General features: G+C 41.4%; 1 protein-coding gene across 4 annotated transcripts in view; it reads right to left on the bottom strand.

Moving 5' to 3' along the window:
• Pter (phosphotriesterase related) overlaps window positions 1-18,018 on the bottom strand; it is a 65,170-nt gene that overhangs the window by 22,323 nt on the left and 24,829 nt on the right. For all 4 annotated transcript variants that reach the window (XM_028870521.2, XM_028870520.2, XM_028870523.2 and 1 more), the window contains exons 2-3: window positions 4,551-5,008; window positions 2,721-2,986 (exon numbers count right to left, since the gene is read on the bottom strand). In XM_028870521.2, coding sequence (XP_028726354.1) covers window positions 2,721-2,986; window positions 4,551-4,982 — 698 coding nt within the window. In that variant the 5' untranslated portion in view covers window positions 4,983-5,008. The remainder of the gene's footprint in view (window positions 1-2,720; window positions 2,987-4,550; window positions 5,009-18,018) is intronic.

Raw genomic sequence — 18,018 nt, 5'->3', positions numbered from 1 at the left:
CTAACAAAAACAACAAGAAAAGCAAAAAACCCCAGCAAAAACATAAAAGAAGGGTCAAGAATGGAGGAGCATACCTGCTGTCTAATGCTTGGAAGGTGGAGATGGGAAGGTCTGGAGTTCTGAAGTCAGCCTGAGCTACACAGTAAGACTCTGTCTGAAAAATAAATAAGTAAATGAACACACTGAAAGAAGAAAAATAATTCACCTGTCATAATAATTTTCAAGGAGTGTGAGATATGCTCATAGTGAAACAGTTTACTCTATAACACAGGGAAACACTTCCTATGAAGGACCCTTCTACAGTTAGTCAATAGCAAACCACACCAATAAAAAAGACAATAAATTGTGTTCATCAATTATAAGATTATACTTAACTTTTTTGTGAGACAGTATCTCACTATGTAGCCCTGGCTTTTTAGACTAGGCTGGTCATGAACACATGGAGATTCACCTGCCTCTGCTAAGATTGAGGGTGCACCAGCCATACCTGGCTTTATGCTTATTATTATTATTATTTTTTACAAGAAGAAAGTGAAAATACATTGAAGGAAATAAAAGTTCTTAAATTTAACCATACAGATTTGAAAAGTAATGAAGTGGAACTTAATAAAGAAAACTTTATGTTAATAATGTAAGCAAAACACACAAAGAAAGATGGATTCCGCTGGGAAGACCATAGTGAATAGAAAAAACTGAAGACATTATAGCTCAAAGATAGAAGCAGAGAAACAACGAGAGAGATGCTCAGGGATAAGAAGGACAGGTCTTAAGGTCATGCTGGAACTGGGCTGGGAAGTATGCTATGGACAATAAACAATATTTGGAGAGATAATGGATGGAGCTTTCCAGAAGTAGTGGAAGATATATTTTTATATCAGGAATCCCAAGGACTTTTAAGTACACAATAAAAAAGACACAATGAAGTGGGACAGTGGTGGTGCACACTTTAAATCCAAGCACTCAGAGGCAGAGGCAGGTGGATCTCTGAGTTTGAGGCCAGCCTGGTCTGTAAAGCGAGTTCCAGGACAGCCAGGACTACACAGGGAAACCCTGTCTCAAAAAACCAAAACCATAATGAACAAACAAACCCACAATGAGTCAGGTCATAGAAAAACGCAGCATAATGAAAACATGGCCTTAGAAGATTTCAGCAAACCAACAAAGAAACAAACAAACCAAGGACATAGATAGTATTTGAAAGGATGAATACCTGGCTTTAGCTGGTTATCAATAACAGTGCAGGATGGCTGAAAACGGAAGATCACTGAAGGGCTTGCTTAGGAAAATAATCTGCAAGTGGGGTCTCCATTGGAAATGATCAATTCTATCATACTATCCATAACCAAAACCAGAATAAGGGTATTGTCAGACAAACGAAATAACATTATAACCCAGACATTTACTGAAGAAATGAAAAATGTTCTTGCGTGTAGGTGTTGGAGTGGAGAGTGAGGACGGATGTGATCAAGATTGTATACATGTATAAAAATTTTCAAAGAAGAAATACAATTATTTAAAAAGAGGTAGAATTATATAATGGTTGTTAATCTAATGCTAATTTTAGTACAGTTAATCTAAAGGTTTAGGATTAGCATTGGCAACATTGTTGCACGTGTGTATATTAACAGTGGCCAAGCATCTGTTTATAAAGTCAAGCCTCTCATATGACATGCAGTAGGTTGAATGCACACTCTGAAAACACACGTCTGTGTTTTAACCCCAGGAATCTCTGAAAACGACCTTATTTGAGAAAAGGGGTTTTGAAGATTATAATTAAGGATCTTTACTTGAGCTCATTCTATTACAAGTGGGTAAATTCAATAGCAAATGTCCTTAGAGATGGAAGAGAAGACAGACATAAACCCAAGGCCCAGGGAAGGCAGAGACAGAAACTAGCTATGCAGACAGAAGCTGAGGAACACCAGTGTCTGCCAGACAATGGAATAAGCAAGGGAGGATTCTCCCAGCAGCCTCTGGACTCCCATAGTCTTTGTGACTCTTGACTCTCAGACTTCCACCTTCAGAACCATGAACCAATCAAATCCACTATTTTGGGTCGGTTGATGTGCTGTGATTGTTATAGCAGTCATAAATACTAATATGCCAAGATTAGAAATACCATATTTACCACTATTATAATAATTTCAGTTTCCAAATTCAGGTGTTGCAAACCAAAAACAGGTGGCAGAAACAAAAGCACCGACATTTTTGGTTTTCTTTTCAGGGGAGACCATTTGTTTTCTCCTTATTTATATATAGATGCATTTATCACCCCAACTGTGGGCAAATACCGAACAAGTCCAATTGGCACGTGCATGATATCAACTCATAAGAGAAAGAAATAAAGCAGACAGTAGTAACCTGTGTTGAAGAGTCAGGGAAGGTCAAGAAAGTACTTTCACAAAATGTCTCAGACAGAATTTGACACACAAGAGGGGCATGTAAACCACAGCACTGATTTTAATTTATGCTCATTACAGGACTCCATAAATACTGCCTTCTGGGAACTGCGGGTATAATTCAGCAGTAGAGTGTGTGATGGTTACATGTGTCAGGTCCTGTGTTCAATACTCAGAGATGGAAAAAAATTATCTTCCAGGTAGCAACTGCATCTCCTGATGTGATTGGTATTTCATCGATCTCATCACCAGTGAGTTTTCTAATTGATGACCCCTTAGTTGCACAGTGGTTTGCAGTGAACTGTAAAGTAGCCCACTTACCTGTCGAGGTGGGACATAACTGTTTTAGAGATGTCTGCACCTGCTTCCTGCAATATGCGGATGATCTGAAATGGTGCGTCTGGGCTCCTTCCAGGATGGATGATGACGGGACAGCCAAGCTGAGCCTGGGCGTGAGCAGTGGCCTGAAGTACCTTTCTCTCGCTGTCAGTCAAAGGCCAGGAGCAACCGATTTCTCCAATAACTCCGCACTTGATACTGGTTCCATCAGCTCCATGGAGAATTTCATTAATAAGGATATCTGTAAGCTGAGGAAGAATGAGGATGAGCCTATCTGATAGGTTGTGAAATACATCCAAATAAACTCATAGTATACAAAGGTATTTATTTAGGAATGTACTCCTTCAAAACTGTACCCAGAGCCAGGGGGCAGGGAGGATGGCTAAGCTTGCCTCACAATCATGAAGACCTGTGTCCCACCCCCAAAACTCACATAAGAATACTAGGTGTGGTGGTCCATTCTGGTGACCCCAGCAGCGGGGAGACAGGGATAGATGGATCCCAAAGGCTCACTGGCCAGATGGTCTAGCCTAATATCACCAGTTAGCTCCAGGCCAATGGGAAACCCCATCTCAAAGGAGATGTACAGTTTTCCTAAGGATGCCATCTGAGGTTGACCTCCAGCTTCCATGTACATGTCCCCTGCCATGCACCTGCACATATATTAACATCCCCACTCCCCTCTCTTTCTCTCTCTCTCTTACACACACACACACACACACACACACACACACACACACACCACACTAAACTCAACATTCATTTAGTGAATATTGCCTAATGAACCATGCATTTTTGACTAATTTTCAAATTCAACAAGTTATTCTAAGTATCTTATTGAGACTATTTGAGAAGCTCATAGCTTAACGATGCTGTAGGGGCAAGGAGAAAGACAGTGTGTTCAGACTGAATAAAAGCGTCTTCATTTTAATCTGGGTACAGCACCTATGGATCCCATTGAATCTGTCAGCTCTATCATGTAGTTCTTTAATTCTTACCTTCATTCAGCCTAGAAAGTTCACAACACAGTATCCACATTACCCGGTTCATATGTACACTAACACTGAAGCATGGTTTGACAAGTGTATAATCCTTGTCATTAGCTCAGTCTTCAACTAATATAAATGTATATATTTAAAAGTTCATTGGAGCATAATGCAGACAAAAATTTAAAACAGATCATTTTAAATACTAACAGATGTTTCACCAAGAGTTTACCTGACAGTCTGTACCTGGGAAATATACAGGGGTATATACTATATGCAAACACATGTAAACTGACACGTGTTTAACAAGAGAACACATACACACGTGCAACAGAGCCCTGCAAGCTCAGCTTCCTTCCTCCCATTCTTACTTAATATTATAAACAAGAGAACAGACCTTCTCCCACCCCTCCCAGCTTGTAATAAGAGAAGAAGCTGTATTTGCAAATGTACCAAGTCTCTGCCTGCCAAGTCTCACCCTACTGTGAATTTTCCTCGCTGGTTATTATAAAAACCCGAGGGGAAAGCTGAAGCTGTGTGGCTGAAGCTCACGATGGAAACACGAGGTTTACAAAACAGACTGGAGCGGAACCGCTGAGCTCTGATCCAATTGTGCAGACTCAGCGGTAACGCCTCGGAACTGTCAATGACTAGTGTGTTGAGAGCACCTTCCTCAACACTCGAAAGACACGGAATCTCACTAATTTGGGTCCTAGTCGGCAGCCATCTTTGTGAGCCAGCTTTTTTTTTCTGAGCCAATAGCATTTCCAAGGTTCAGACTGCCCTCAATTTATATACAAACAACGTCATAAGAAGAACTTTTTACCTGCTCCACTGACATGGCCCTGGTTGCTGCTGAATGAGTTGCGTCAACATAAAACCCAGCTCCAGCTATGATGTGGACTCCAGTCTGCTCTGCTAGCCACTTCAGTGTTTGCACGTCCCTGCTGAGCCCAGTGGTCGTGTTCTCCACCAAGGCTCCTCCACCCTTAGCCTTGAAATACAACAGTTCTTCCTTTATGGCTTCCGTCTCCTGATTCAACCGAAGGTTCTCTCGATGGGAATAAGGATTTTTCTGAATCCAGAATAAATTCTTCAGCATGATAGGTTCCTTGGAGGTAGCTTCATGGCATGGAGGAGGTGGGTAGTAAAAATCGTCAAAGGTCATTGTTAAATGCTCGTGGGTCAAGGTGCGTCCCAGGTGGCTTGGTTCTACAAGGCCCAAAACGGTTTGTACATTCCCACTTAAGGAAGACATCCCTGGTAGTGTCACAAGGGTTTTCTCTAAAGAGGAACCAGGAAAACAGAATTAGAACATTTAACACAAACATGCAGTCTGTCTGTGGAGGGTGGGGTTGTGAATGTGCCAGTCTGGATGCATGATCAACGAAACTAGAGCTATGACCTCATTTATCATCTGCCCCAAGTGGGATGTGTGGATAAGATGTCCCCAGTCACTCCCACCAGGTCGCCTCTGATGGATCAATTCCAACCTTATTCACTGGAAAAATTTCTTGATATTCAATTCACATTTATATGTCACTTATTTTTTTCCCCCCAGTTATAGCTATGCTTCTTGGATATGTCAACAAAAACCATTCTCCTTCGTAATCAATAACCGCCATTAAAACTAGTCATGGATTAATATTAGCTCATCGCTTTTCACCCAAATGAAATATACAGAGGCTTCTACGCATGGCGCTGCCCATTTGTCACTGAAGGGAATGAACTACTGTTGAAGACCTGCTGTGTGTCAGAAGCATAACACGAAATCCCTAACCTGCATGGCTTCAGTGGGGATGGCCCCAAAATAACTGGAAGAGGAAGAAATGCATAGCTAGTTTTTTTTTTTTTAATGTCAAAAGTGAGAAGAAACAAACCATTTCACTTTCAAGAGTTTATCGTCTAGTGTGAACAGAAAGTAACCCTTCAAAATTCTTAGAAGCAGAACATCGCTGTTATCATGAAAGTGACTACAGTGCTATCTGTGATGATTAGAAGTCAGCTTGACTCGACCTAGAATAGCTGGGAAAAGGGTCTCAGCGAGGAATTGTCTACACTGGGTTAGTCTGTCTGTCTGTCTGTCTGTCTGTAGGGAATTATCTTAATTACATTAATTGACATGGGAAGACCCAGCCCATCACCAGTGGCAACATTCATTCCCCAGGCAGGGGATCCTGAGTTACATCAGAGTGGAGAAATTGGGCTGAGCACAAGCAAGCAAGCGAATGTGTACGTGGTCATTTCTCTCTGCTCTTGACTGGGTATGGTGTGGCCAGCTGTCTCAGGTCCCGCCTCTGTGACTTCTCTGCAGTGATGGACTGTCACCTGGAATCAAAGCTAACAGAAACCTTTCCTCCCCTAAGTGGCTTTGCATCAGGGTATTTTATCACAGCCACAGACATGAAGCTAGAACACTACTGAAACAGAAATCAGCTGCTGTCTCTAAAAAGAGTGAAGACCAACTTGTCCCCTATGTACGTTCCTTTCAGACGCAGATTAAGTATTCACCCAAGTGTTTCTCAGTGACAGCGACAGCAAGGACTCCAACTTCAGCACTTCCATGTTCAATGTACATCCCTAATGGAAGGGACTGGATGATGAAGAAGATGGCACTGAACTTGTGAACAGACACCCCATAGCTGAGGGCAAGACCACCGTGGCACTGCCAGAAGTGAAGCTCCATCCAGAGGACCAGCCAGACATGCTCACAAGACCAGAAAGACAGGCTGGGAACTGAGAATAGAGTAGCTTTTAAAGTTTTCAAAGTGTTCCTACAACAGACATTCTAAATTATTTTCCCCCACATCTTTGGAAGCCTTCTCTGTATGTATGGAGGTGGTGCACAAGTTTAAGCCTGTGCATGTGGAGGTCAGAGTTCAACCTCAGGTCAAACTCAGAGGTCATTCCTCCGAAGGCATCCACCACGCTTTTAGAGACAAAGTCTCTCCTTGGACTGGAGCTCACAAAGAAGCCTAGACAGTAAGCTCTAGCAATCTACCTATGACTAATTCTGATTATGGGATTACTAGTGCCTCACGCCTACAAGAAAAGCACTTTATCTGCTGAAGCACCTTCTGGCCACATTCTATAATGATCTGAGAGTCTGGTTTCTCATAAGTAAGTTAGAGACTATACATTGCATAGGAATCAGAAGGAATTAAGTAAAATGCAATAGGATACTACACAGAAAACACCAGTAAAAGTGGCACACAGTCTGTAATCAGCAAAGAGTAGAATTATTTTGCACTTTGACTGGATTATTTCTTTCTGCAGAAGAAAGGGTATGGATCTGGATGGGGGGAATCTGGGAGTAGTTGGGGGGAGAACCATAATCAAAATATATTGTATGAAAAATGTATTTTCAATAAAAGAAAAAACTGTAAAAAATGTAATAGGTACAGTACAAACTTTGAAAACGAAGTCAGAGGTCAGGGGAAAAGGTTTACAAATTATAGGTTAATTTTTATCCAGCCCTTTCAATGACCTTGAACTTGGATGTTTGGGGAAATTAGCTGACAGTCGTAAGTGATCAATTTATACTTTTCACAGAGAACTTCAGGGTTGTGGCCTGTGTGGCTGATGAGTTTTGTTTGACAGTGCTCTTATGCAAGCCATACTTCCAACATTAGGCTGCACCCGTGGAGGCCAGAGGAACACATGGTATCTGTTCCAAGAATCACCAAACAATTGCCAGTCCCCACATAGGCAGTGTTTTTCATTGGTGATCTCTCTGTTCAGATGAGAGTTACATGGAAGGTGATGATTATAGACTGGAACTTACCGTTCAAAGCTTTATCCTTTGCTACTAAAAATAAACAGTATATAGTTATTCCTTTGGTTGATGAGATCACAGCACCATTAATAATAGATTCAGTCCTCCATATGGGTTCATTTTCTGTTTCCTTCCATCTGACAGCATTGCAGATAGATTCAGGAGAGTCACAGAGGAGGGTAGAAATTAGGATAAATTGATAAAACACTACCACGTCTACTAGAAAAGTACCAAACTACATACTTAATTGATGTGTATTTGAAAGAGCAACATGGCACGCTTCAAGCTTACAAGCTGTGAGTCTTTGTAAAAAAAAAAATTATTTAAGAAATGTCATCCCCCTTGGGAAACTCCTCTACTGCTCTCAAACTGAGCTGGCTGGCTCTTCTGTGATCACATACAATGGAACGCGTATGCAGAGGATAAGAAAAGATTAAGGAACAAAATGCAGGCAGCACTGATTTAGGCGGGAATTTAGGAATTTAGGCTCCTTTGAATGGAGCAAGACACAGAGCAGGAATTCAGGGTTCCAGCGTGGCTAAGGAGCCCATTCTGCCTGTGTTTGGGCTGGAAGTCACTCGCAGCACACAAGCTGAGGGCTCTCATGACCCCTCATCTTAAGGATGAGCACTTGTAGAACCAGGAATGGCAAATAAAGGATGTGAGTGCCAGTGCACATCTGTGCCCAGAGGAATGACCACCCACACCAAAGGAGGCTTCTGGTGATCTCCAGAACTGCCCACAGGAAGTTCAGGATTATACACAGTTGCTTTGAAAAGGGATAGCTGAGTCGATCAGCACATTTGACCAAAGCTTTGTTCCACATCATCTCTGAAATCACGTGTGGAAGGATAGTGTGCAAGTATTATAATAGCCCAGGCAGAATCGAACAGCCTATGGTAGTTAATATTGAGCTTCAATTTGACAGGATCTGGACTCATGGAAGGGTCAAGCTTCCAGGCATGTGTCTGAAGGATTATCAGATTAGGTTAACTGAGGTGAGAAGCGCAAGCCCAAATGTGGGCAGAGACATGCCATGGGCTGGGATACCACATGGGACAGAGGAAAGCTAGCTGAAGACTAGCATTCATCTTTCCTGTTTCTCTGCTGTGGGTGGAGTCTGACCAGACACAGCCCGGGTGCTTCTGCGTTGATGGATGGTATCACTCTAACCCCAGGTAAATCCTTCCTTCCTCAGATTGTCTTTGCCCTATCCTATGTCTGAGCAACAAGACAAGTAACTAATGTAGAACCCTCCTAACCTTTCTTCAAATTTGTTTTTGTTTTATGAGACCAGGTCTCTGTATGTAGCTTACACTAGCTTGAACTCATGGTGATCCTCCTGCCTCAGACTCCTAAGTCCCAGAAATATAGGTGTGAGTCACTATGTCTGTCAACCCTTCTAGTCTTGCTGGGTCTTGAATAAAAAGAGAACATTGAACAAAAAAAAAATGCAAACAAGAAGAGAGTAAGAGAATGGAATGAAATTGATGTACCACAGCTGAACCCTGAGACAGTAAGTGGATGTGATTACTTACAAATACATGCACATACTAACTGTTATAAGATGTGTAAAAAATCTGCTTCATGACCGAAGATTTGGTGGGGAGGAAGAATCCTGGATATGACTTCAGTTTCTGTTCAGTTTCACTGAAATTTTGACTGTTATTTTGGTCTGGCCATTATGATTAAGCATATTCTGTCTACCTAAGTTGAATATCATTTTCAGCTACAGTAATGGTTAATTTATCAACTTAATTGGACCTCGATGCACCTAGGATGTTGGTAAATCACACACCTGGCTGTGTCTGTGAGGAAGTTTCAGAGACAATTAGATCATAAGGGCTCTGACCCAGTGAACAGATTAAGTCCTGACAGATTCATAAATGTTGGCATGTGGTGGAGCTGGAGGGTGGGGCCAACAAGAAAGAGGCAGGTTAGTGGCTACATGTTCTTAGAGGCATAGCTTCTTATCCTGTCCTCTTCCCTAACTCTTTCTCTCTGTTCCTGGACACAATACGAAGAACAGCCTCCTCTAGTACATTTTTCCTCAGCCATGATGGTCAGCACTACCTTGGAGCTAAATCAACAATCCCAGAGACTTTGTGGATAGAACTCTCTGAAGCAGTTCATCAAAACTGATGTCTCCCTCCCCCCTGTCCAGTGATTCATGTCATATTCTGTCACATTGGTGAGAAAAGTAACGGACACAGTTGCCTTCACATTTCAGAGGAGAGATGACATCCGGGAGTCTGGATGGTTTGTACAGGCAAGTGGGAACTTTCAGATACACATCCTCTGCACACTGTAGACATCATCCCTTGCCCTGTTTCTACACTGGTGTGCTAGCCCCAGAGCTGACTGAAGCCATTAGTATTTCAACTTAGATAGAATGGTCAAATTGGCAAACTGACTTTTTTATCGAAATGATTTAAAATTCCCTACCCTGACTTCTCCCACAACAGTGAAAGGTCTAGTGCCTTTTATGAAACCCTCTGCTGCCTTTCACTCATTTTTCTCCATGAATAAACCTTACTGATGAGGGAGAAGAGATGGAACCAAGGCCGTGTCCCTGCCGAGACCTGTAGAGTATCGCTATAATGCAGAAAGAAAAAAAAAATCAGATGGTGCCTTGGTCTGAAATGACACCAGTTGAGATGGCAAAAAAGCAGAAGAGCAGATGGGACTTTCTCACTGGACTTGCTGGTACTAAAAAAATACCCTGCAAATAAATGGCCCAAATATATCAACACTTCTATTTTTTTATGTGTTACATCACAGTACAGCAGTACTCTATAAACACTGCACTTAAAGCTGACATTTGATTTGTGATAAAAATATTTTAACAGCTATATAATATTTTTTAAAGCTTGTTTGAATACTTTCCATCATGCAAAAGTTCAAATCTGTGACATGGCCTCTCCAAAACGGCATGGCTTTGGTTGCTGTACAACGGCGACCCCAGGAGTCCATCTTGCACACAACCACTGCCTTTTCTCCATCCCACGTACTTATGCTCGAAGAAGGAAAGATCTAGCATAAGGATGAGGCCTGGGTATCACGTCCTATACAGGAGGGTCAGGGGAGGAAGGAAGAGAGGGAAAGAGATGCTATCAGACCTACAAGTATGTAAATGGAACTCAGTACACTCCAAACTGTGAGATAAAGGAAACAAAGTTGTTCAGAGAACAACTCACATGTAATAACTGGAGGAAAGGGTTTCGCTCACAAGCTCATTTTTTTTTTTTTTTTTGGTTACCTTTAGAGTAAAAAAGTCGACAGACAATGTAGAAATGTTATGAAAGCTGGAACCATATCGTGGTGCATGACTGAGGATGTGGCTTGGGCTTTAGCTGACTCTAGGTCCATCAAAATGGGCCACTTGGTCAACTCTTTAGATCATATACTGTGCAGATTGTGATAAGTGCCTTGTTGATTTTGTGAGCTTGCTGTTTAGTGCAACAACTAAAGCCACACTCTTGTTATAAAGAAAACAAGAAGAAAAAGAGAGGAGGGCAATGGAAGAGGAGAGGAGGAAGGGGGAAGAGAGTGGTACCTTTACTAAAGTCAAAAAGAGTCTGGGGAAATGTCACAGTCTGGACTGTCAGGCAGTCATACTGTATGTCCTTAATTCGGGAGAAGGCTCCACCCTGGATGCTTGGAGAATACTCAGTGAAATGCTTCGATTTCAATGCTACCAATAGTCCTGAAAGCGAAACATACACCAGTCACCAGACAGGCCAGTTATAACCTCATTTCCATCACGGAGTACATTTCACACTGGGAGTTGGGGGTTTAGTTCAGTAGTAGTATGCTTGTCCAGCAAGCTGAAGGCCAAAAGGCCCTCAGTGTGGTTCTGTAGCAATAAGTAAGTCAACAAACAAACAAATAAGCAAACAAATAAATAAATAGAAGGAAGGAAAGAAAAAGTCTCTGCACTGAATTTAGTCCTCAGATTTTTATACATAGAGGTGCCTTCTGTAGCAAGAGGTTGTCACCCAGAAATTGCAATACTCTGAACAAATATTAAAGCTGGTTTTGACCTGTACTCAAATGATAAAGAACTACAGTGTTTACATTTAATTCCTAGAAAACCACAAATTAGTATCTGAACTGTGTAATATCAGTCTCTCTCTCTCTCTCTCTCTCTCTCTCTCTCTCTCTCTCTCTCTCTCACTCTCCTCTCTCTTTCTCTCTCTCTTTTATGAGAAAGAATCCTAGTAGCCCAGGCTGGCCTGGAACTCACTATGAAGCCTAGGCTGATCTTGAACTCATGGATGTCTTCCTGTTTCAGTGTCCTGAGTGCTAGGATTGCAGAAATAAACCACCACACCCGGCATCTTCACACAATTTTACTTAGAAATCTATTCCTAAAGGACACAAATGAAGCTGGAAGAAGAGCAGATTTCAGAGTCCATAGTTCTTGGCTGTTCCACTAAACAATGGTGTCACGTTGGGCAAGTGGCATAACCAATCTGAATCTGTTTTCCTAACTATGAAATTAAGGGTCAGAAGGATGAATTCCCAATGCAGTCCAAGCTCCAAAGCTTATTCTTTACGGGGAAGACCTTAAAATATACGTATTTACACACACACACACACACACACACACACACACACACACACACACACACAGTGTAGGAGGGTGGATTTCAGGCCCAGGCCCTTCAACAGTTAAGAGAACATCAGAAGATTGACTGGGTCCTGGCTCTGATATTTCTTCTCTAACGAACACTTAACAGCTTCTGAGGAGCTATTTTCCTCACTTGAAAACTCAAACATTCTCCTGAACTACCACACAAGATGGAAAGGCAAAGGCAAGTAAGAGAACACCCCAAAGCACTATTCAAATTATAAAGCACCATCTAAATGTTTGGAATTATTACAAACTTTGAATTATTTCCCAAATATTTGCTTAGTACCCACAGTCAAATGGACCTGAACTTGTTCTTTTTTAAAACTAACAATAGGGGGTTGGAGTTTATGAATCAAACTGAGGCTCTAATTTGCTTATAAATGAATTCCTGCACTTGAGACCCGGGACTGTTAAAAGTAGATTGACTGTCGCGATTGACATCAGAGCTCATTAGGTTTTTGGAAATGCCCACCAAAGTGATTAAAGCTGCAGGAGGTCCTCATTAGCCACGGGGAGCTGCAACTAGAAACGCCTTTTAAAATGAATTGCGTAGTACACTGTGTTAGTCTTCACAGATGGCCTTCAGTGAGCATGCCTCCCAACATCACCACTCCTGGGCAGCCCCCAGTCACCCCGAACCTGAGCTCACCTGTGACTCACTGTTACCAAAACAATATGGCAGAAGTGATGGACCAATGGGGTGGTAGTCTGAGACCAACATCTTGGCAAGCAGCCTCTTCCTTTGTGCTTTGGGGAACCGAGTTACAGTGTACGAAGTCTTTATGTTTGCATGTGAAGGAGAGGTCCTGAGAGTGTATGGAAAGAGGAGGCTCTCAGCCATTCAGCCCCTGTGAACTCAGTCCTGTGGAGGTACCAGGAAGTTGGGTGACCACCTTCAGTGCTTTTGTTCTATAAAGATCCCATATAGATTTAAAGTTCACCCGCATGACTCAGTAGAGCATGGTACACCTAGAGAGTTGTGGGAGATTATAAAGTGGCTATTGTTTGAAGCCTTTGGTTTAAGGTAGTGCTGTGGACTGAACCTTGAATCGTTGCCCAGGCCAAATTGATACAATGGAATCCTCATCACTAGTGGCGGAATTACGATATGGTGAGCTTTGGAGAAGCTGTGAGATCATGAAAGCAGGGCCCTCGGCAATGAGATCAGTTGATCTCCGAGTTTCTTTGCCCCTGTTACCACGTAAAGACATAACAAGATGACAGGCCTTTTACAATCCACAAAGAAGATAAAAATCTGCAAGAACTGTTTTATATTTTAGGCTTCTAGAACTATGAAGTATCATGTGAGACTGTATTCATGTCATATAAGACAGAAAGCCTGTAATTCTTTGTTTTTGTACACTACATGGACGGAGACAGGCACGATGCTTTTCTGCAAGAGATAACATATGTTGGAGAGCAATGCTGAATAAGTAAATTTTTAGAAGGTTTAATCAAGCTACACATCCAGAATCCTAGTTCTGGGGAGACTGAGGACAACCTGGGCTACACAGCAAAAAGCTTGTTGCAGAAAACAAAACAAATCAACAAAAGGGTTGAAAAATATTTCAAATTAGAAGAATAAAAATATTATTCAAATTAAGTCATAATTATAACTTTATCCTATTTATAATGAAGATAAGTTGAGTGTTGGATGTGAAAAAGGGTTGGGGTAATTTTTCTGATGAACATTTTTGATATTAAATTATTAATATCTATCTCATTAATGAAAAAGGTAAGCTGTGATAAGTTATGTTTGTGTCATATCAATTCTAAACATTATAAATGACATATTAAAAACAAAAATGGGTATCTGGAAACATATTTCAGCTATTGAGAACACTTTTTATTCTTCCAGAAAACCTGGGTTCAGTTCTTAACACCTGTATGATGGCTCGTGGCCATCTGTAACTCCAGTTTCAGGAGATTTGGTGTGCTCTTCTGATCTTCTCGGGCACCAGGCACATGTGTGGCACACGTACATTCATGCAGGCAAAACACTCATATACATAAAATAATTTTTAAAAAACCCATAAAATATACACAGTAATGCAGTGCCATATAACATTTTGATACATGTATACATTGTATACTATCTAAATCAGGTTAAACATTTTATAATTTCTTTAGGTGAAAATGTCAAGATTGTTTTTCAAGCCTTGTGGAACACACACTAGACTACTACTGTCTTTATCACCCTACTGTGCAATGGCACCCCACAGCTTCTGTGGCTCATTCCACTGTGGGCTAATCTTCAATGACCAGCATGTATTCTGCTCTCTCTCCTCCAGTCTAGTCTCTCCAGCCTCCAGTGCCCACCCTTCTGATCTCAACTTCCACTAGATCAATTCTTTCATAATCCGTGTACGAGTGAGATCGTGTGGTATTTGTCTTTGTCCTTGGCTTTAACTTAATAATTCCACCTCTGTGGACACAAAAGATGGATTGGCTCCTTTCAGTCCTCTGGGTTTGGGTATCTGAATTTCACTATATGTCCACATACATTTTCTTCACCCATTAATCACTTGGGTTGTTTCTATTCCTTGCTTATTTCAAATAGTGCTGCCATAAACATGGGTGTGCTGACATGTCTTTGATTTCACTTCCATTAAATATGTACCCAATGGTAAGATGAATGCTAATTCTAGTCTTGGGTTTATTCACGTGTTTTCCATAGTAGAATATTATAAGGTGTGTTACTTTTGCTTATGTTGCATTTGTTTAACTCTGTGAAGCTGTGTCCTGTGTAAAACACCTGATGGTCTAATAAGGAACGGCCAATAGCAAGGCAGGGGAAAGGATAGGTGGGGCTGACAGGCAGAGAGAATATATATAGAGAGAAATTTGGGGGAAGAGGAGATCTAGCAGCCAGAGAAGGAGGAGGACCCCAGGGGCCAGCCACCCAGCTACACAACCAGCAAGTCATGGAGTAAGAGTGAGATTTACAGAAGTGAGACCAAGGGAAAGCCCAGAGACAAAAGGTAGACAGGATGATTTAAGACAAGGAAAGCTGGCTAGAAACAACACCAAGCTAAGACCGGGCATACATTAGCAAGAAAAAGCCTCTGTGTGTGATTTATTTGGTACTGGGTGGTGCCCCCCCCCCAAAAAAAAAGAGTAAAAACCCCTAACAACAGTTTTCCATCATGGTTGACTAATTTCCCTTCCCCCAACAGTAAACAAGAGACCCCTTTCCTCCTCATCCTTGTCAGCTCATATTTTGTCGTTTTGATAATAGGTATTCTAATTGGAGAAAGGTAGTATTTTGTTGTAATTCATTTGCATTTTCCTGATGATTAGTGACATGGAGAAAATTTTCACATATCTGTTAGCAACTTGCATATCATGTTTCGAGAAACACCTGTTGAGCTCTGTCACTCACTTTCAATCACATTTTAACATGTCAGTTCCTTATACATTCTGGGTACCAACCCTCATCAGATACATAGTTTGCAAATACTTTCTCCTCTTTGGAAAGCTTTCTCTTCACTATGCTGATAGTTTCCTTTGCTATGACAAAAGCCTTTTAGCTTGATGTCATCTCACTTGTAACTTTTTTTTTTTTTTGCTTTTGTTCTGTGCTTTGGAGATGTAATCCATAAAAAAGGCTCTCCCATTTCAACACCCTGAAGAATCTCCCCCTGTATTTTCTTATGGCAATTTCAGGTCTTACATTTCCAGTGGCTTTGTGAATGTGGGGAGAGAGGGATCCACTCTGACTCCTCTATACTCAAGTGTCTGATTTTGAAGATTTTCCTCTGCCCAGAGCACGTTCTCAGCAGCCTTGCTGAAGATCAGCTGGCTGTGGACACCTGGGTTTCCAGGCAGGCTCTCACAGTGGTCTACACATCTGCTGTTATGCAAGTACATGCCACTGTAATTACTACAGTTTTGTACTTATTAAACCAACCAGGTAACGCCTCCTGCTTTGCTCTTTTTGCTCAGGGTTGTTTTGGTTATTGGTCTTTTTAAGAGTTGCTTTTTTTTTTTAGTTCATGCATATTTTGAAAGCCTTTGCATGGACTGGACAGACCATTTTGAAAAGTATGAACATATAAAATATATTGTTATAGTTTTTAAGATACATGCTATATTAAAAACAACTTCCAAAGAGGGACACAACACAATGCAACACCCCCTCTACATTTCAAATAGCTATCCAAATGCTCCACTGACAGATAAGGAAGGCATTTATTTGGGATTGATGCCACCAGGTAAGACTCCAAAACATGATAGGAGAAAAGGCCATGCAATTTCAGTTTGGTTTGGTGTGAACATTTCTAAAGAATAAAGATACAGACCAGTGAGAAGCCTCCGTGAGAAAAGGCACTTGCTGCCAAGCCCCGACCTGATCCCTGGAACTTGTGAGGTAAGAGAGAGCAGATTTCTAAAAGTCCCCCTCTGACCTCCACTTGGGCACTGTGATGCATGTACCTACACACAAATAGACAAAATGTACTGTTTAACATATAAAGTTACGCAACAGTCTGTCATTTACGGATCCTAACTTACATCTGCAGCAGCAGTACCGAAAGACTGTCAGTGGTTTTCATGGATAGAAATCTTGTTTCACTCATCAGGGAAGAGCTTTACATTTGAAATGGTAACTTAGTCCTTAAACATTGGCAGAAGTGGTAACATGGTAGGGTTCCTTCAGAAAAATTCCCTTGGATGACAGCTACCACAAATCTGCCACTTCACTGAGCAGTTTATGAAAATAAACACCACCACAATGAAGGCAGAAGTGCCACAGCAGAAGTGAAAGGTTCCCTCCACTTCAAAGAAAAACACTTCGGCAGTATTATGTGGATCACGGTCTGAAACATGTTACTTCGATGTTAGGAATCTGTTTTAAGGAGCTGTCTAGGCACATGTACAAATATTGACATATAAAGATTTCATTATGTCATTATCTAGAACAGCACCAAGTTCTTGGGGGCTGGAGAGGCAGAGCCGTGGTGAAGTGCACTCATGGCTCCTGCAGAAGACCCTGGCTTGGTTCCCAGCTCCAGCATATGGAAACTCACAACGGCTTATAACTTCTAACCCTCTTCTGGCTTCCCCAGGCACTGCATGAACATTATACATACATTCGGGCACACACACACACACACACACACACACACACACACACACACACAGTAAATGTATTTTTTTAAAAGCAACAAAAATATCGTACAAGAGAACGGTGATATATCCTATGGAGTTTTATATAATCGGTGAAAAAATATTCAAAGAATATTTTCCACATCTCTCTCTCTCTCTCTCTCTCTCTCTCTCTCTCTCTCTCTCTCTCTCTCTCCCCTGTGTGTGTGTGTGTGTGTGTGTGTGTGTGTGTTTGGTGTGATGTGTGCATGTGTATGCATGTGTGTGGGCACAAGTGTGTGAGCGCACATGCGTGCAATATATGTGCATGTACATGTGGAGGCTCAAGGTTGTTGCCAGCAATCATTCTTCATTATTCTTCTACCTTATTTACTAGACAAGTCCCCTCAATCAGACCCAGAGCTCACTGATACAGCTATTCTCAATAGATAAATCGCTCCATGTTTATTTTCTGAGACTGGAATTAAAAGGTGGGCCACCATACCTACCCAGCATTTACAAAGGGTTTGGGGATCTGAACTCTGAATCCTCCGATTGTACAGCCAGCACTTTAACCACTGAGACGTCTCCCCAACCAAATTTTCAAAGAATATTTAATGACTTAGAAAGATGCTCATATTGTAATATATGAGAAAGCAAAACGAACTATACTAAGTATGATAAATATATGCCCAGTGTATACATCTGCATGAGAGCTTAAAACTGCACATACTGAAACACTGTGTTTATGGTAGGCTAGGAGAATAAGCAAAGACAGTTCATATTTTTCTCATTACA

Source organism: Peromyscus leucopus, chromosome 5, assembly GCF_004664715.2.
Source record: "Peromyscus leucopus breed LL Stock chromosome 5, UCI_PerLeu_2.1, whole genome shotgun sequence".
Classification (NCBI taxonomy): domain Eukaryota; kingdom Metazoa; phylum Chordata; class Mammalia; order Rodentia; family Cricetidae; genus Peromyscus; species Peromyscus leucopus.
This window is presented reverse-complemented; position numbering and strand designations above follow the sequence as displayed.